This window comes from Aspergillus niger (genome assembly GCF_000002855.4).
Source record: "Aspergillus niger supercontig An01".
NCBI classification, from domain to species: domain Eukaryota; kingdom Fungi; phylum Ascomycota; class Eurotiomycetes; order Eurotiales; family Aspergillaceae; genus Aspergillus; species Aspergillus niger.
The window spans coordinates 2,779,812-2,798,460 of NT_166518.1; the positions used below are offsets into that span (position 1 = coordinate 2,779,812).

The following is an 18,649-nucleotide window of genomic DNA, read 5'->3' on the forward strand; positions in this document are numbered from 1 at the left end:
AAATGCAAGCAGACGAGAGAATAAAAAGCGTATCCATGCGATATCTTACAGGAAATACTCACTGCGGCCCGGCCGCGACGTCGGCACATGTCGTTGATCGTCACTAACCGCGCTGAAGAGCTTGAACGTCGGTTTTAGATCGTCGTCGATCTCGCATACGGAGGCGAGGTTGCCGCATCGGTAGCAGTAGTTGGGAGCACTCCACACCGTGACCACGTTTTGGTTGGCGAAGTGATACTTGTAACCCTCGTTGACCAATTGGTGGGCTCGGGCGATTAAGGTCAGGTCATTGACATGACAGAACTCATCTGCAACCTTGTCTCCGAACAACCAACCTAGAGGGTGATCAGTAAAGGGAACTCGCTCGTCTTGTAAACGAATGACTTACCAGCTCCTCTGGGACTCACTGCCCATGTCTCCACATCATCGGGGTCCGACCAAACCAGGTCACAGAAAGCACCTTCGTGCGGAATCTCCTGGGCTCTCGCAACCACCCGCACTTGATCCAGTGTTCTAATCTCCGGGCTCAGTCCACCATGCACACAAAGCACCCTACCGTCAATGATGGCGCCCAGTGTCATGAAGTCAAAAACCTGGCAGCAAGCCTTCCATACGGAGGCATTTCCGTACTTCTGAAAGCACTCCTCGTAGAAACCGTAGACTTGAGTGATCTGGCGAGACTCGTGGTTACCACGTACCAGCGTAACCCGATCAGGATACCTAATATACTGTTAGAACAGTTCACCTTTACCAATGAGTATAACTCACTTCGCCTTGAGGCACAGCAGCAACGTGAGGGTCTCCAAGCTGAAGTACCCTCTGTCCACGTAGTCACCGAGGAATACAAAGTTTCGATTCAATGTAACCTCATTCGAGCCTGCGCTGGAAGACCGAGCGCGCTGGCTGCTAGTCGAGCCCGCATCGTCTGCAAAATCATCCGAGTGTCCAGAGTTTCTCAATTTCTTGCGTAGCTTAGGATCGGTAATGGTGGAAGGGGGTTCGATGTCCTCCGAGGTAATTACGGAAGGCGACGTTTTAGGCGGCTCGACGTCCGATTCATCGGGCATGCCTCCAGAGACCCGGAATAGCTCTAACAAGTCGTAAAACTGGCCGTGAATATCTCCACAGATGGTCACGGGTGTTGAGACTGGCTGAATGTTCGATTCTGGATAATGCGACCCGTCAGTCTCCGGTGAGTCGGTCGCCACATGCTCGAACTAAAGCCCACCTTCCATCATAAACTCCTTGACGATCTCACAAAGCTGTTTCATATGGGTCTCCGAGAGGTATTTGCAATCCTTTGCGGCCTCCAGCCACTCGTCGGGGCCAGCATTGCGCTTCAACTTGGCCGGTCCCGGCTGAGGGACCTTACTATCCACCATGATGAACTCGGTATGATATGGGTGAACACAGTGAGAACGGTGCAAGAAAGGGGAGAATAAGAGTAGAGTAATGAATGAACTAGTCTTTCAAAGGATAGTCGCTCGCATACGCCAGAGCACACGGGTTGCTTAGCGGGATGCGCGCCGACGGTCTTTCCCCGCAGGGGAGGTTGGCTTTGGGTCACTGAAGATGCACTGCCAATTCCCGCCATCGGTCACGTGGTGCGGGCGGATTCTCCTACACGATAACAGCTTCACCAGTCGTTCAAGCACAGTGCACAAGTAATTGCGGCTGCGGAGTGACTATCTTTCTGCGTCTTATAGTATATCTGTCGTTTTAGCGCAACACCCTCAACCCATTCGCTCAACGATACACCCATCCTCCAGTCGGGGCGGAAGTCCCAACACTTCAGCATTTCCATCATGACGCAGATCCCTGCGGGCAAGTCTACAGGAGGCGTTCTCCAGATCCCCGCCGCTGCGACTCAGAAGAATGCCTCTGCGCCGCCAAAGAAGGCTCCAAAGCCAGCCGCGCCTCGATTGAAGCTCCTCGTCAGACGTCTGCCACCCGGACTAACACAAGCGGAATTCGAGACAGCGTTGGGCTCGGAATGGAAGGTTGGCGGTGGGAAGGTCGACTGGTTCCAATACAAGCCAGGAAAGGTCTCTAAAGAGTAAGCTAGCATTGTAACCTGTGAAGACTTTCGCTAACAGTATGCTGTATAGTCCAGCCAAACCTTCTCGGCCTTCGCGTGCGTATATCCATGTCATGTCCAGCGATCACACCATCCCGCTCTCGAACAAAGTCCGCCAAACGTCTTTCTTGGACGCCCGTAATACCTCAACCGATCCTGTCCTTTTGGGACCTCCATCTTTGGAATTCGCACCTTATGCCAAGATTGCCGGAAACCGTTCGCGCAAAGACGCCCGTCAAGGAACTATCGACCAAGACCCCGAGTTCATCGCTTTTCTCGAGAGCCTCACGCAACCACTTGCCAAACCGGCTCCTGTCGAGTCTGGCGCTGATGGGGAGGATAAGAAGGAGACGGTGACTGTTACGCCTTTGGTGCAGTACATCAGAGAGAAGAAGGCCAACAAGGCGAAGGAATCCAGCAAATCTAAACACAAGTCGGACAAGGACTCCAAGGGGGAGAAGATCCAGGCGAAGAAGTTGCTACAACGTCCTGACAGGGATACAAAGGACTCTGCTGCTACGGAGAAACCCGAGAAGAAATCCAAGTCCGACAAAGCTACCAAGGAAGCTGTGAAGGCCGCAAACAAGCAGGCTGCTAATGTTGCTGCCAAGCAAGCCGCGAAATCATCTCCAGCGCAAAACTCACCCAAGGATACGCCACAGACATCTACAGAGCGGAAACGCGAACGTGGAAGTGTCGCGGCTGCTGCCAAGATCCTCCAGCGCGACCTGGGGCTTGCTCCGTCCGGTCGCCGCAGGGGTGGCAAAGCAGCGGCCGTTGATGGAGATACGCCCAAGTCTGATCAGAGCGGAACTGCAACCCCAGATACGAGCAAGAAGGAGACGCCGTCCAGACCTTCCAAGGGGGCGAACTCGGCTCGGGACAAGTCCAAGGGCAGCAACACACAACCACCCAGTGAGCCATCCGAAGCAAGCACTCCAGTCAGTACTACACCTAAGCCGGGAAAGTCTGGGAAGGGGAAGCAAGCATCGGCAGGACCGGCAGCGACCGCTACCCAAGCATTCCTCAAGCACGCCAACCCATCTCAGGGCGTTACCGAGCCACTTCTGGAAGCCGCATTCGCGCCATTCGGAAAGGTTCTCAAAGTGGAGATTGATAAGAAGAAAGGATTCGGCTACATTGATTTCGCAGAACCCGACGGACTTCAAAAGGCCATTGCTGCTAGTCCTGTCTCGGTCGCGCAGAGTCAAGTTGTCGTGCTAGAGAGAAAGGCCAACCCCGGTGGAGAGAAGGGCCGCGGCAAAGGCCGCAGTGAAGCCCAAGCATCCTCGGGAGGCGGCGGCGGCGGTGGTGGTGGTGGCGGTGGTGGTAACAATAGCCGGGGGAATAAGTCCAATGAAAGCGGCTCGGGGGGCAACTCATCTCGTGGACCACGCGGTGGACGAGGGTCCAAGGGCAAGGGAGCCCCCAAGGGAGGAGGAGGCGGAGGAGGAGGAAACAGTGGTGGAAATGCCGGGGCTGCGAATGGGAATCACCCTGAGAGCAAGGGGGGTTCAGATAGTAAATGAGCCGTTATGATGATACATGTATTGATGATAATACCAGCAGTTGCCTCCATGATTAACCACTTATCCGAATTGATTTCAGCTTTGATAGTATAACTATTGATATCCCATAGAATAATAATCATTACCAAGACAAATCACGAATGGTGAACCAGCATACACAGAGAACAGATCCGGTATGTCGACTACGTACCTCAGATCAGCCCTCCGGGATAAAAGAGGATACGATGATTTAATGACAATGCATAACTGAATACTCCACACACACTATACTACTGTTCTTTTTATACTTTGTTCAAGGTACACCTGCAGGGGCATCGGTGGGGCCGAGAAAACGGCGCCCCACTCTTGATGTTTGCTTTACATACTAAGTATGAACTATCTAGGATCAATTGCAGTCCTTCATCACAGAATACCAATCAATCAATTAAACATTACTACATAGTAGTATCAGAGCAACACCCCAATCCCCAAATGCCAGCCATCTAGATAGTAAATAAATCAGTCCCCATTAAGGCACAACCCCCACCGTCCCCCTCTGAAACAATCTAAAATTCTCCATATTCTCTTCCTCCAACTCCCTCGCCTCATCCAAAATCCTTCCAACCCTCACCCTCTCATTCGCCCCCTCGCCAGCCTCCTCATACCCCTCCAACACATCCGGTCTAAACCCACACTCCACCTCCACGACCGTCCCACCCTTCCCCAACTCCTTCCTCAAATACTCCGGCCACTCTATCCCAAAAAAACCATAAATCTTCAACCTCTCCAACTGCCTCAGCCTGGCCAACGCATGCACAAAGAGAATATTATCCCCGAGCCCTCTTGTCTCATCGCCGGGCTCCATGTGCGGAAGCCACCGAATGTGCGTGTCCCATCCAATTTCTAACTGTCTTAACCCCGTAGCGTGCTCAGATAAGTCATTGAGGAGGACGACCCACGACCAGATATCGGAGCTGGAGCATTCCCATGGGACGAAGATGTGGAGAGAGCGCAGGAGGGAGGTGTTGACGGGTCCGATGTTCGTGATGTGGTGGAGGAGTTGGGCCGGATGGGTTATCGAGAAGATGTTGTGGGTATAGAGGATGGGGAAGGCTTCGGCGTGGATTTGTTTGCAGGTGTGGAGGATCGAGGGGTGGAGGTGGTAGTGTTGGTATGGCGTGTAGAGGTGGATTTTCTTGAGGGTGGAGGGTGGGGTCTTGTTTTTGTTGGCGATGTTGTCAGCGACGGAGAGGGAGAGAGAGAGAGTTCGGCCGCGGGGGGGTTGTTGGTGGTGGCTGATTAGGAGGTGATTGTAGATGAGGACGCGGAGTTCGGATGGGAGGGTGAGGAAGAGGTTTGGTTTTGGTGGTGGTGGTGGTGTTGGTGTTGGGGTAATGGGTTCTTTTAGAGCCGGTGGTGCTGGCTCGGAATGTTCTAGGAGTATAGATGAGTACAGCGTGGGAAGTGTTGTTTTGAAAGTCGGAAGTTTACGCGATAAGGAGGGTGGTGGTGGTGGTGATGGGATAGGGTCGTGGAAATTGTAGAAGGGGACTTTGGTAACATCCTCAAGTGTGATGGCCATGGCGGTGCTGGCCTACATTCTTGATTCTGACTGTTGTCCATATGATAAATCCAGAAGTGTTGGGCCGGACATTATCGGGGGGATTGACCACTATCACATGATAGATAGTACACCGGTTTCCTGGAAGGGCTATATACTTTCGGAATATACCAAGTAAGCTCGGATGATCGTAACTTATCGTACTCTTACATCATATCATGCATCTCGCAGCAACCGCCTATCCAATGACGATGACCAATGGCAAGGCACCTACTTTATCTACGGTTGATAGTACTCTCCACTCGAATCCTCGCATGTTCGGCAATGCGCTTCATCGCAAAATATGGTCAGATAAATATAGCGTGACAAAAAGCAGAAGAGTGAATGATGATTTTCATGATATTGCGAATTTCCGATCGTATCAGCCTGTGTTTGTAGTATAACCCCAGTCCGGGGGCCTAGTTCTCAACGCTATCAGCGGTACTGCATACTTCCTGGAGTACTCTCAAGACAGCATTCTCCTCCTCGTGTACTCCAGGCGTTAACTAAAGGCTCGTAATTTAGGACTGTATTGATGAACTTCTCCAGCACTGCTAACCATACCCACTCAGCTGACAAGTCAATTCTTGTTCCTTTATTCATCGCTTTGGGGGAATCCATGGTATTTGCTTGAAAGGGGCAGTCATGCTGATATAGTATCCGCCACCATATTACCCGGTTTTATACCCCCTTAAAAAAGGCCTTTGCCCAGGTGGGGAAAAAAGGAAAAGAGACGAGGGGGGCGGCGCGCGTGCAAAGGTGGGGGGTTTATTCAACAGCATTAGCAGACATGTGGAGATGGTCGTAATGTTCAGTCTTGCTTCTTCCTGTAGGGTGTGTGCACAAGGTCTGTGTCTGGCCAGAGAAGAACGGAGTGCTAGGGGGCCTTTTATGCATGCAGGTCTGAAAGAGTCGTTAACCAACCGTTGAGTCGCAAACCCATTAAATAACCTAGATTTGTTGAGCCATCAGCTTTAACTTCCACCTCCTGCATGTCACGCAGGACTTTCTCGATATAGTCGCCGGCCCCGCTGAGTTTCATAATATGTGCAATGGCGCAGTGGACACGGAGAAGTCTGGGGTCTGGTGAATCAATCGACTGGTTAGGACTAAGGCTCAGAGTACGAGTGACGGGGAAGAACGGGTCGCGCAGGAAGGTACTCTCTTCAAGCGAGTCGATCTTATATTCATGTGGCCTTCCTGTGGGCTCGAAATAAATTTGGAATCCACTAAACAGTCGATGATAATCAAGCGTCAGTGTAAGAGCATTGATGGGTCTATCGATGTTCGGGCCATCAAGACGGTGACTGAGCCCAGGGTCAAACATATCCAGTATTCGAAACACCTTCCTTTTTGCCTCGCTCTTGGAAAGGTTAATATGCAGCCAGTAGATGATTATTGATAAACGTACCAACTCTGACTCTCCCTGCGCCAATGTTGTCAAACTGTAAGGAAGGATGTGCGCAACTTCCAGATACTGGAATTCGCCCCGTGAGCTACTGCTCAAGAGGTTTCCATTGTCATCTTTACAATTATCACCATCCTCGGCGTTGCGCTTCCTGGCTTCGACGATATCAAATTTGCGGGATATCACGCACCGGTGGTGATCACGTACAAGACAATCTTTCCGTAAGACAGATACACGCTGTCTCGTGCCCAATGGTGTAGGTGTCTGACTCAAGGACAATGCTGCTGGTGTTACTTGTGGGGTCTTACTTGACGAAGCCCTGACTAAGTGACCGCATTAGCAGATCAGCAGGTTCAAAGGACAAGGGACATTCATACGTGGAAGAAGGAAGTTGTCAACAATATTCTCAGCAAAACTTTCGAGAGCACCCTTTATGAACATCGATTTGCTTGGATCTATACTTTGATCTCCAGTGAAGGACTCAAAGTAAGATAGAGCAACAGTTATATTAATTTCCCCAGTCTCTCCAGCAGCTTTGTAGCTCTCATACATATATGAAAAGAAAATTTCTAGAAAATTGTCTTTCGACGTTACCCGTTCAAACATCTCCATGATTAGTTTTGCAGGCCTGTAACCCCTATGTACGCGTTGACCGAGGCCATAATCCTGGATAAAGAGATGCAGAAGCGCATGGGCCTTTTGGTTTTGCTGTGGCGTCAATGAGAAGGCTGGAGAGGAATCCATAAGGATTCTTAAGATGGTTGATGTCGGTGATAAGCCATGATGTATGTTATGAGGGAATTGACCACTCGTCATATAAACCGTCGCTATCACATGTGACGCGAGTCGTATGTTGTTTGGAAATTGGGTGACCCGTCTATGTCCGTTTCGGCTTTGCATTTCAGAGCGTTTACCCATGCTATGCTTAGTGATTTGCAGTTCGGTTACGGCTACGACGAGATTGTGTATATAGTTTCAAGAAAAATTGGGTATCATTTGATATCTGAATAAATGAAAAGAGAAACAAGATTGAGCAACTCCAAATACTCTAGCACACCAACATTAAAGTGTAAAAGAGGAGACACCTTTCAGACCTCCTCGACACCCACCAAGTCCGACCGACCGAAGTCAAGACATCATGACAAGGTAAAGATCATCACCACTCCCTGGACCATCGCACCGACACCCGAAACAAGTCCATCCGAAGACAGATTGTAACAGAGCGTGCAAATGCAAGGTCGAGTCGGAAGTAAAACGGCTTCACTTTAGGGCATCGAGGACATAGCAGTCATCAGCAAGGGTGGAGATTCTGTGGCTCTTTAGAAGAGCTCAGAGGTGGGACGTCTACTCTAAAGTGATTCTTTGAACTGTAGGCAGAAAGTGGTTAGCTGATGATTCTCCAAAGTGCATCATTTGGGAAGGCTGAAAGGCTCTTCCCAAATGTAGGGGGGAGGGGAGACTAACGTAGAGTCGCTTAATTTTCTAAATGGTTGGGGGGAAAGGGCCTTTTATATCTGCGCGGTGGACGCTCGCTTACGCTAGCCACTAGCGAGGTCATGTGTTTTGCCCGTTTTTGCTTGCTGCTTGAGTGGGTCGCCCAATCAGCGCCCGCGAAAACTCTTCCTCACCGCTGGCCGAGCCTTCACTTGGAGATCGAATTCGCGTGTTACTGTTTCCTGAAGCTTCCATGGTCTGTTTCTTTGACTAACGACTATTGTCTTTTCCATCAGACGTAACTTGCCTCCGTGGTTGTTGGTGGTGGTGGTGGTGGTGGTTTCTCCACAATAAAGTTGATGCATTTGGTGCCTGAGGACGGGAAGTATATCTTTGATTCCGTTCGGCACAACCACATCCATAACTTATGCCTTGGACTCCAACAACACCAACAGGTCTACATTCTACTCCAATGTTTCCGGTCTCCAACAAGTAACACTACAACTAGTTCCGCGAAGCTAACACGCGATACGTGCATTGGCTGTGCTCTACTTCGCGCAAAAATTAGCCTGGTCTCAGCTTGGAGAAGTAGTAGTCCCTATACGGGTCGAGTCAGTATGGATCCTGAGACATGCTATCTCGAGTGCGAACAAAATACATAGAGAAATTTAAATCTACTTGCATATTGTGTATACAGGGTTGGAGTCTGCTACCCAAAATAGCCCGTTTCTACTAGATTGACTGTCGGCTACCTTCAATGCCGGGTAGTTTAGTATGGCTCATTTTTCAGTCTACCTGATGCCCCGATGAACGTATCAGGACCACACCCCCTACAGCCATGACCGTTTGAGATTGATAGCCGGTTCACCCGCACAGCACAGATTCTGCCATGTTGATCCTACCGGAATGGGATCTGCCCTTTCGGGCACTATTAGGGTCCTTGTGCGCGCATGTGCTCCAGGGTCTGCCTCTAAAAGAAATGATGTAACAAGTTCCGAGATTTATCCTGCCATAAGGACATCAGGACCCTGGCTCGGCTATAATCATCGGGAAGTATCTGGGTAGAGACAAAGCATGCTGGGCGACACTTCATTGTTGCCCCTGCTGGCAAAACTTCCTTGCACTAGTGTATATGCTCAGGACTACTGTAAGTATGAACTGCAGGAACGGCTTTGTAGACTACAAGAATGACAAAGGCAATTGAAATGATGAAGACCATATTACAACATACAGAACTCCCAGAAAGAGTGACTTCCTTGAAAGTATCGCCGAAGTTACGCGGGTACGAGTTTCCGATGTAGAGCAGGTCTAGCATTGTTGTACCTGGGAACTGGAATGACAATAAAGTTCGAATCAGGCGTTTTAGAGCCCGTTTCATGATCGATCCCCCGGGATGAGCAAGGCACAGACATCTTCTTGTTCGTCCATCCATCATGATCGTCCCCGTTCCTGCTCCACCCTCACCCAAGAATCGGTCAACCAGGGTCTTGATGATCAACAGGCCCTGATGCTTATACTTCCATCAGGCTCCAGCGGCCGACCTTCCCACCAAAGAGAACAGCCCATCTAATGTTTCGTCCAAAAATCGAGGCGGTATGGAATTTTCCAGAGATCCCGGCTGAACCTACATTCAACCCGGTGCTACATCATATCGTTTCATGAAGAATGAACAGGTGCATTATCGATAGGCTATCAATGTCTTCCATACTCATGCCAGCCTTGACGGCCCGAGGAGCCAAAGGTATATAAACCTCTTCCTTGCCCGCTGAACAGTTTCTATCATCATCAGCATCGCATCCCATCGCATCTCACTCTCATACTCTCAAATTTTCAATACCTAAAAGCAATATCAGCTTTCCATTCAGCAAGATGAAGTTCACTGTCGGTTCTGCTATGGTGGCCACCACCTTCCTCTCCGCTGCGAACGCCGCCTTCCCCTCCATCCCCAACATCCCCGAGACCTGCTTGGAGATCCCCCAGGTCATTGGCAACAAGCCTCTCCAGCTGCTCTCCTACTTCCACAAGGAGGTCTGCGAGAAGAACTGCACTGCCACCATCAACCAGCACAATCAGTACCTTCAGGAGTCGGTCTTCCCCCAGATCATGAAGGACCTGGACCAGAAGCTGGACATACCCGCCTCCGAGCAGGCCTCTTTCCAGAAAATCCAGACTCAGATCACTTCCGCCATCGAGAAGGACTGCAAGTCTGAAGGCGACAAGCCTCTGTGCAATGACCTCGAGGGTCTGGCCAACTACGGCATTTGTGCGCTCAAGGCTAGCCAGCCCATCATCATGAACAACATTGGCCAGCTCCAAGGCTCCGTGAACATCACCGACGCCGACTGCACCAAGATCAAGCAGATCGATTCCGACGCGACTGTCTGGCAGAAGACCCTCCCCGGGTACGTTGACAAGTTCGCTCAGCTGTGTGAGAGCGAGAAGTCGAACTAGAGGTATGACAGCTTTGCCCGATAATTGCAAAACATTGCTGACTGTTATGATCAAGGTTCGCGGGACCAACAATCCGGTGAAAGAAGCCTGCTATATCGCATGGATGTGTAGTGTTAGGAGATCGGGAATCTTTGGCTTTTTGGGTTTAGTCTGACGCTGTAGCAGCATCTGGGATGCTCGCCGTCGCTCCTTTGGACGCGTCGATTCGCAATGAAGAATGTTATTGTGAATTCCTGACATTGACAGGTAGTTCATCAGGTACTCTAGTTTAGAAAGTGAAATGTGACTTTTTGCTTTTCTGTTCCTGCAGTGAAATCGTCAATCGTAAATTAATGGTGCCTGAAATTCGGCGTTGAACCCCTGGCGCTCACGTGCCCGAGGATCATCCGCGGCGGCTTCCGAACTGCTGCTTATCTCCATCCGATAACTTCATCCGATAGTGTTACCTCAATACTTCATCGAATGATAATCTCCACACTCTCTTCATTCCCCTTCAGACTGTCGTGGCACAATGCGGGGTGCTTCCAGTCTAACTCCTTGCAGACAGCACTCTTGTCAGGCCCTGAACGAACCCCTCTGAAATCGGATCTACTACACCGAACATCAGCGGCATCACTGGCACCCCAGACGGATCCACTGAACATCTCGGCATGCCATCCTCGGTACTATGCCCCGCCCTAAAGTACACCCAGCCAACCGCCTAAGAGCCTATGAGGCTTGCAATGCGTGCAGGTCGACAAAAAAGCGATGCAGTGGGACATTTCCATGCTCAAAATGCATCAGGCTCGGACGCGCCGATACATGCGTGCCGAGTCCACGGCCCGCTGCTCAACGGCCGACTGCAAACACCCGAATTTCCGACAATAGCAATGTAACATATGATTCTGGGCGTCGACCAACCACAACCCTTGGTGCGAATACCTTGGCAGGTCGGGCAGATTCCGCTAGTTTCGAGGCTTCGGAGCCAAGTCGATCGACAGTAGATACTCAGCCTATGTCCCCAGAAACGTTACATAGGACCCATCCGCGGATGCTCCGCAATCTCCGCGGCGAACGAGGTAATACAGAACTAAATGGGTTGTATCAGAGGCTGTAGCTAATTTTTCGCGTTCGGCAGTCTATGTGGGAAAGGCTGCCTCCTTGTCCTTCCTACAATTGGTCCGAGACACTGTATCACAGTATATTGGGCCATCGCAATTCTCGCACAATGTGAAAAGTGAAGATATGCTGGAGACGGAGACACCGCATGGAACTCCTCCAACACTAGAGAGTAGTCTGGACTCGTATCAGCTACTCCAGTACTATCAGACCTATAGCTCTGCTACGAGTGGCTTTATCTACGTCTTGTCAGGTGCGGAAGCTATGGAAATTCTTGATGCTTTGATTGAGCCTAGCACACATCCGGATAGAACAGAGATGGCCGTCGCAGATATGATAATCGCTATCGGGGCACAGGCTAGCAAACGCACTGTATCGACCGAGCAAGCCGAACGCTATTTCTTCTCCCGTGCTCAACGCAGCGCCTTTGAGGGGATGTTAGAAAACCCAAGCCTACCTCTGATACGGTTGTTCCTATTGATGTCCTTCTATATGCTTGGTGCTTGTCGTCGGAATGCTGCCTTCATGTATCTTGGAGTGGCTGTCCGGGCTGCCGTGGCATTGGGTCTTCATCTCACCGAGCTCGCGGATGCCGTGCCTAACCCTGAGCAACACCAGAGAGCAAGGGTGTGGATGAGTGTCTATAACCTGGACCTCCTGGTAAGCTCTATCCTTGGGAGGCCGGCTGCGACAGCTGCTCTACGTTCAGAGACAGATGATGGGCCTATCCGTTACACACTCCTGGAGGGCCACATGTCGATGGGCCTGGTTGCGTCCTACGGAGTCTCGAGGATCTTAGAGGAGATTATCTCGTCTATGTACAGCAAAGAAGGAGCCTCGGCTGATCTCGCAGAATCGCTTCTGGCCAAACTCAAGCAATGGAGCGATGAATTACCGGGCCCATTGGTAGAGCCTCCTAACCTTGACTTCGACGAACCTGCTGCGCGAACCCATATCATCAACAATCTTCACGTTGCGTGCATCTACCATTTTGCGGTAATCACAGCTACGCGACCCTTCCTGGTGTCAGTACTAGGCGTGCGGCTGGCGCGGTTGCACAACGACTCTACAGACGGCGCATCAAGTGATCTGTTGCACGAGGAGGCGGCACATTCCAATCTGGCAACTGCTTGCATCGATTCGGCCTTGTACATGATACAGACGTGCTCCGAGGTGCACCGCTCTGGATTAATGCTAGGTAATATGTGCATACTGAAAGCTTTTGTATTCGCTGCCGCTTTGGTTCTCGGGTTCTCGATGTTCTCTCGGAAGGAGGCAGAGCCCTCGCATGAACGGGCTTATGGGGAAGCCCTGGAGATTCTTCGTGTGCTTTCGGAGCAGTCCGCCCAGGCAGCACATTATTATGAGATACTTAGTTGCCTGGGCAATGCCGTTACTGAGCAGCGTCGACGACTGGAACAGCATTCCCGCCAGATCAAGGGGCGATATGTCAGTAAGCTTTTCAGTCTGGATGATCGCAGGCCCTCTGTGGAGGTGCAACGGGGGTTAGACACGCCATTGTTGAATAGCGTTTCTGCTATATCCCCTGAGGCCGGCATCTCGGATCCATGGGCTGGTATTCAGCGCCTGGGTTTTATGGACTCTCTGGGGATTGATGCAGCATTCACTGGTCTCGACGGTATGCAGCTGCCGGTGTGGGATAGCTTTCCCTTCGTTGGCGAGGCTTTTCAGTTGCAGGGCAGGGTAGGTGATGTAACTTGATGTTATATGAGAACGATTTATGCCGTGACTTGTGATCTCTTTATGCATTATTTGGCGGGAGCGTGTATGAATTTCATGGTTATTTATCGGTTATGTAAAGTTGTCGAATGGTGTCGCGGGTACGTGGAAGTTCGAACGCTCCAACCTTCGGACACTATGTTTTTCTATTTCCTTTTCATCTAAGCTCATTGCCTATGGTGCTTACTAGACCGGTGGTGTGTACTATTGATAGTTTACGTCTTCTGTGGGTGTCTCTGGTATTCTCAAGAGACAAGAGTCGGTGTTATTCGAAAAGGTAGAAAAGAAACTGTTTGTGAATATATATACCTTCATCCGCCACTTACAGCACCCTTCCAATACAGACCATAGCAGATGAAACTACCATAAAAGTGCCAAAATAGAATAGCATGTACCTGTTTAAATACGTTTCAGGCCACACCAACCAAAACATAAAGCAAACCCGCAGGTCTACTATCAAAATGGGGATCCTGAAGATTCGCACTTCCGTCGATGGTGCAACTGTGAGGCAAGCGGCTAACTAGCCTTAGAATGCAAATTTAGTTCACTAATTTTCAACAATTGGCCTGCTGGCCCAATGGTAAGGCGCTTGACTACGGATCAAGAGATTGCAGGTTCGAGTCCTGCGTAGGTCATTTCTTTTTGCATTTTATTTTTTTCACATTGTCTGTCGTCTATACTCCGTACACTTCGATCACTCCTTCCCCTCTTCACAGCTCCACCAGCTTGGTGTCCCCGACCGTACCATCACCTTTCACACCTATCGCACTCCAACGATGCATGAGACATGGGCAGGACTGGTGTCAGCCTCCCCCAAATATTCTTCTAGACCCTACATATGTCGATGTGCTGCATACTGACTCGTGTGAGTGATGCCTGACGAAACGTTGCGAGCATGGACCAACACAATGTATCCTGCGAGGCCGTCCGTCAACCAGCCATGCTTCACGCACTATGCTGCAGGATGCAAACGACGCATTGTTTGCCAATATCCGTCCCTTCTCCCCCTCCACCCCAAAGGACTTTCCCGCGCTACATTGAACTAGTTCAGACGGTGGTTGGTGGCTGCTTTGTCTCCACTTCCACAGCTCCAGCGGCCCGCCGAGCGGGTCGTAGATGCATTGTATCTTACTATCCAAGATGCCTGATTTGTCTGCACGACCTCCTACAACGGCCGGGGCACATGCTTATCCTCGCCGGCCTCCTTCCTCTTCCCCGCTCTAGTACAAGCTGATGGCGTTGGTTAACATACCACTGGCGAATTATGCTCCTACCACTGCAGCCACTTCCGTTAGTGCATGTAACCCGCGACTATTGACGATGACGAGGTTGAGTTACAGTTGATGGACTTGTCAACACCTTAGGGGCTTAGAGCAATGCACTAAGGAAAGCCACGGTCTCACCAGCAGATGCGCCGAGCAGGGCTATGGCATCGCGCATTCTCGTTCTAACGGCGACCGGGCTAGATCAGCTCGTTCTCGCCTCCCATTCCACGCCGATCACCGAGTCATGAGCTTCATGGATGGCAATCATCATCACGGCAGACAATCGCAGCCAATGTATACCCTGTCATAGATGGGGTCTTCGGCAGCCTTGCATATACCTGACGCTCAGCTATGCGTCTGCTATCACCTCCTACGTTGATACGGCTGGAAGGAGGAGGACAGTGTATGCACGCCCCCCTCTCAACCCCGAAACATATGATATTTCAATATATCCTGCAGCGTCGGACAAGGATGCACGCTTCGCTATACTTATGAAGGCACGCCCCTCAAAAGGACCCAGTTCTGCTCTTCTCATCGAGGCCAGCACGTTGACGGTCTACTGAACCATGTCCCTGCTAGTGAGAGCCATCACTGGCCTGCTCGGCCTTCTTATTCTCAAGTCCTTTTTGACTCGCAAGAAGTTTCTGGCCCCACTCCCCCCGGGCCCCAAGCCAAAGCCGATCATCGGGAACCTGCTCGACCTACCATCCAAGGGAGAAGCAGATTGGCTGCATTGGTATAAACACAAGAAGATCTATGGTACGTATAATACCGACACTCACGTGCCTAGTCACGGCTAACGATATCCATAGGCCCTATCAGTTCGGTACAGGTCTTTGGAGAGACCCTCATAATCGTTAACGATGCCCGTATTGCAGTTGAGTTGATGGAGAAGCGTTCAGTTATACACTCAGATCGACCTAGCCTAACATTTATCGAAATGTTCGCAATCACCGCCCCGGGAAGGTTAGTTCGCTGCTAACAGCTGGCTAGGTCCGGGTTCAAGGATATCTTCAGCATGAGGAACAACAATGACCCGCGAGTTCGTGCTGAGCGGAAGCTATTCTATCAACAAATTGGATCAAACAACTCTGTTGCGCGGTTCAACTACATTCAGGAGGCTGAAGTTGGTCGTTTCCTGGTTCGGGTGCGTGATAACCCCGAAGGGTTGCAAGACCACATACGGAAGTATGTCTGCCATATTAGCTCCTGGAAATGCACCGGTGCTAACGACTATATACAGACAAGCAGCAGCAATCATCCTGAAACTAGCATATGGATACAGTGTTGTGCCACATGGGGATGACCCACTGGTGGATCTTATAGGCCGGGCAATGGGCAATTTCGGCGCGGCCCTTGTTCCCGGGGTGTGGCTAGTGGATTTCGTTCCATTCTGTATGAACTGTAGCTCACCCGACGAAAGGATACGGCTAACCGGATGATTAGTGAGGCACATTCCGACCTGGTTCCCAGGTGCCACATTTGCACGCGTTGCAGAGACCTTCCGAGAAAGCGCCCGAGCCTGGAACTGTCAACCGTACGAGTTTGTCCGGTACCAGATGTCGCAGAAGAAGCACGCGCCATCTTATATATCCGGCTTAATCGAGGAGAAGGGTGTCCCAGAGCCAGGCTCCTTTGACGAGGTTGTCATGAAATGGTCAGCCGCGGCAATGTACGGTGGAGGATCCGACACGGCAAGCACTACCCTCTGAACCCCGTAAGCCGTATCTAATTACATACCAGACCATTTCCACCATGGGCGGACTTTTCCTTGCGATGGTTCTCTACCCGGACGTACAGCGAAAGGCACAGGAAGAAATCGACCGAGTTGTTGGAACAGACCGTCTTCCCGGCTTCGACGATCGCGACAACCTCCCTTATATCAACGCAATGGTCAAAGAATCCCTCCGTTGGCACTCCGTGCTTCCAATGGGAGTTGCGCACTGCTCGTCGGAGGATGACATGTGCGAAGGCTACTTTATCCCCAAAGGCTCCCAGATCCTGCCGAATCAATGGTGAGACCTAGCCCTCTTCCTCCAGTCAATGGTCGAAGTCTATATCTAATACCTCTCCAGGGCCTTCACTCACGACCCAGATGTTTATCCCGATCCAATGGCCTTCAAGCCAGAACGATTTCTAGCAACTGAGAACCACACTCCCGAACGCGACCCCCATCTCCTCGCCTTCGGGTTCGGCCGTCGTATCTGTCCCGGCCGCACACTGGCAGATGCCAACATCTACCTGAGCATTGCGCAGTCGCTGGCCGTATATCGCTTCACTAAGGCCATCAAAAACGGTAAGGAAGTGGACGTAGAGCCGAAGTTCTTGACCGGAGCAATCAGTCACGTGGCGCCGTTCGAGGTGGGCATTAAGCCCCGAAGTCAGCAGCACGAGGCGCTGCTGCAGGCGTTGGAGGCCAAATTCCCGTGGGAAAAGGGTCACGCGGAGGAACTCAGTCAGGTGAAGTTTTGAAGCAGATGAGTTCCTTGCATGCTGATCGATAGTGTTTGTCAGATCATGCATGATTTGATTACCGAGTAGTTGGGGGCATATCCCGTCGGGCGTCGAATATTTAGTTTGTCAGATGTTACTTATTCCTTAGTTATCACGGGTAGAGAATTAGGCAGACAAGTCAAAACTACCCAGTTAGTCTAGGTAACCGCGACACCAACACCCTTCAACCAAATCACCGTACAATCAGCGTGACACCATCTGACTCATCCAGCCCCATTCCTGAGCCTTGAAGTTAACTAATAGTTACTAGTTAAACGGAAGAAGGCGATGAAACATGATAATCGCCCAGCCACTATTTACTACTACTTATATACCTAATACCTAATAAATAGCCTTATATCTACATGCCAGAACCCACCCATCCTTATAGTACTGGTACCCCCCCGCATTTCTACCACTCACTGTCTGTCAACTAACTCTACTACTACCTGACATTCCTTACTACTTAACTTACTTTAACCTTTATCCATCTGTCCACCTCTGCCCTCCGAACACATTTATACCACACCACAGCCACTACCATACTATACTATACCATACTATACCAAGAACACAATGACCCTACCATCACCACCACCATCACCAACCCCCACCTCAAGATCAGATTCAGGATCAATATCCCTCCCGCGCTCCCAACAAAGCATCGAAACCGATCTCGCGACACTTGAAGCCATGATCGAGGAACTGAATAATAGTGTGCTTCCGAGGATACCGGAGGGGAGGGGAAGGGGCGGTGGGGCTACTACTGGAAGACAAAGGAGGAGGAGGGGGGGAGCAAGATGCGTGGAGAGGGTTGAGGATGTTGCTGGGGCGATGAGGTTGTGTACTATTGGGGGGTGATTGATGGGGGTTTGTTCTTTTCTGGTTTGGGGGATGACTGGTGGGGTTTGCGAGGTGTTGGATGTGTAGGGATGGTATTACTACTACTAGGGTGTTCCTGGGTGATGATGACGATGGCTATGGTTATGGCTGTTTAGCGTGATTTGTTGCTTGGGAGTTTGTTTTCGGGTAGGGATAGATGGGTTGTGGGCGTATTTGCTGCTTGCTTTGGATAGCTATGGTGTTTGAACTGGTTATTACGATCGGGAAATCCCGACCATAGATCTTGTATGGGATGAAGGTAGATGTATATCATATATTGCTTTCAGATGATTATGTATTACATGGCTGACCCAGGTATATCCTCCCCTGGATGTGTGCTTCGTGTCGTCGTTTCCTCGTAGATGTCGTATCAGTGCATCGTGCAAAGTAGCAGCCAGCTGCTACCGACATGAGTTCCCGTTGAGTATCCAATAAGTTGCATCATGTTAGGCAACTGAAGAGCTGTTGGACGTATAAATGGCCGCCATTATACTGCCACCACCGCGCGGTTAAAAAGCCTGACAGAGTTAGTATGATTGAGATTAAATTCTATACCGATAAGGCAACTCACCTTGCACTCATATTCCAAAGCAAAAACACACAGAGAAAGATAAGCCCGTGGATCAAAGCTGCAAGCATGTTAGCTCATAATCTCAAGCGATACGTTCAGATGCAAACCAACCTTCATTCCCA

The 18,649-nt window shown here is 50.5% G+C and overlaps 7 protein-coding genes and 1 non-coding gene across 8 annotated transcripts; 5 read left to right on the top strand and 3 right to left on the bottom strand.

Annotated features, from left to right (window-relative positions):
* Window positions 1–45: 45 nt before the first annotated feature.
* Window positions 46–1,382, bottom strand: An01g11810 (uncharacterized protein; the record flags this gene model as incomplete). The annotated part of the gene is made up of 4 exons (XM_001389554.3): window positions 46–335; window positions 389–720; window positions 769–1,165; window positions 1,229–1,382. 4 exons carry the CDS (start codon window positions 1,380–1,382, stop codon window positions 46–48), a joined length of 1,173 nt encoding a protein of 390 aa, XP_001389591.1.
* Window positions 1,383–1,805: 423 nt separating this feature from the next.
* An01g11820 (uncharacterized protein) lies at window positions 1,806–3,606 on the top strand (the record flags this gene model as incomplete). Its single annotated transcript, XM_059744384.1, has 2 exons — window positions 1,806–2,056; window positions 2,160–3,606. 2 exons carry the CDS (start codon window positions 1,806–1,808, stop codon window positions 3,604–3,606), a joined length of 1,698 nt encoding a protein of 565 aa, XP_059603340.1.
* Window positions 3,607–4,114: 508 nt separating this feature from the next.
* An01g11830 (uncharacterized protein) lies at window positions 4,115–5,167 on the bottom strand (the record flags this gene model as incomplete). Its single annotated transcript, XM_059744390.1, has 1 exon — window positions 4,115–5,167. One exon carries the CDS (start codon window positions 5,165–5,167, stop codon window positions 4,115–4,117), a length of 1,053 nt encoding a protein of 350 aa, XP_059603341.1.
* Window positions 5,168–6,074: 907 nt separating this feature from the next.
* On the bottom strand, window positions 6,075–7,337 carry An01g11840 (uncharacterized protein; the record flags this gene model as incomplete). The annotated part of the gene is made up of 3 exons (XM_059744396.1): window positions 6,075–6,548; window positions 6,597–6,916; window positions 6,971–7,337. 3 exons carry the CDS (start codon window positions 7,335–7,337, stop codon window positions 6,075–6,077), a joined length of 1,161 nt encoding a protein of 386 aa, XP_059603342.1.
* Window positions 7,338–9,101: 1,764 nt separating this feature from the next.
* On the top strand, window positions 9,102–9,231 carry An01g11850 (hypothetical protein; the record flags this gene model as incomplete). The annotated part of the gene is made up of 2 exons (XM_059744401.1): window positions 9,102–9,174; window positions 9,206–9,231. The coding sequence occupies 2 exons, from the start codon at window positions 9,102–9,104 to the stop codon at window positions 9,229–9,231; spliced, it is 99 nt and encodes a 32-aa protein (XP_059603343.1).
* Window positions 9,232–9,896: 665 nt separating this feature from the next.
* An01g11860 (uncharacterized protein) lies at window positions 9,897–13,506 on the top strand (the record flags this gene model as incomplete). Its single annotated transcript, XM_059744408.1, has 5 exons — window positions 9,897–10,429; window positions 11,086–11,160; window positions 11,262–11,536; window positions 11,566–13,280; window positions 13,399–13,506. The coding sequence occupies 5 exons, from the start codon at window positions 9,897–9,899 to the stop codon at window positions 13,504–13,506; spliced, it is 2,706 nt and encodes a 901-aa protein (XP_059603344.1).
* A 373-nt stretch (window positions 13,507–13,879) lies between these two features.
* Window positions 13,880–13,951, top strand: tRNA-Arg (ACG). The gene has a single exon. It is a non-coding gene; the product is annotated as a tRNA-Arg (tRNA).
* A 1,196-nt stretch (window positions 13,952–15,147) lies between these two features.
* Window positions 15,148–17,053, top strand: An01g11880 (uncharacterized protein; the record flags this gene model as incomplete). Its single annotated transcript, XM_059744417.1, is given in 6 exon segments — window positions 15,148–15,340; window positions 15,394–15,547; window positions 15,599–15,769; window positions 15,825–15,976; window positions 16,028–16,596; window positions 16,657–17,053. Coding segments are annotated over 6 exon segments (1,636 nt in total), but the record flags the coding sequence as incomplete, so codon positions are not given.
* Between the last annotated feature and the right edge of the window lie 1,596 nt (window positions 17,054–18,649).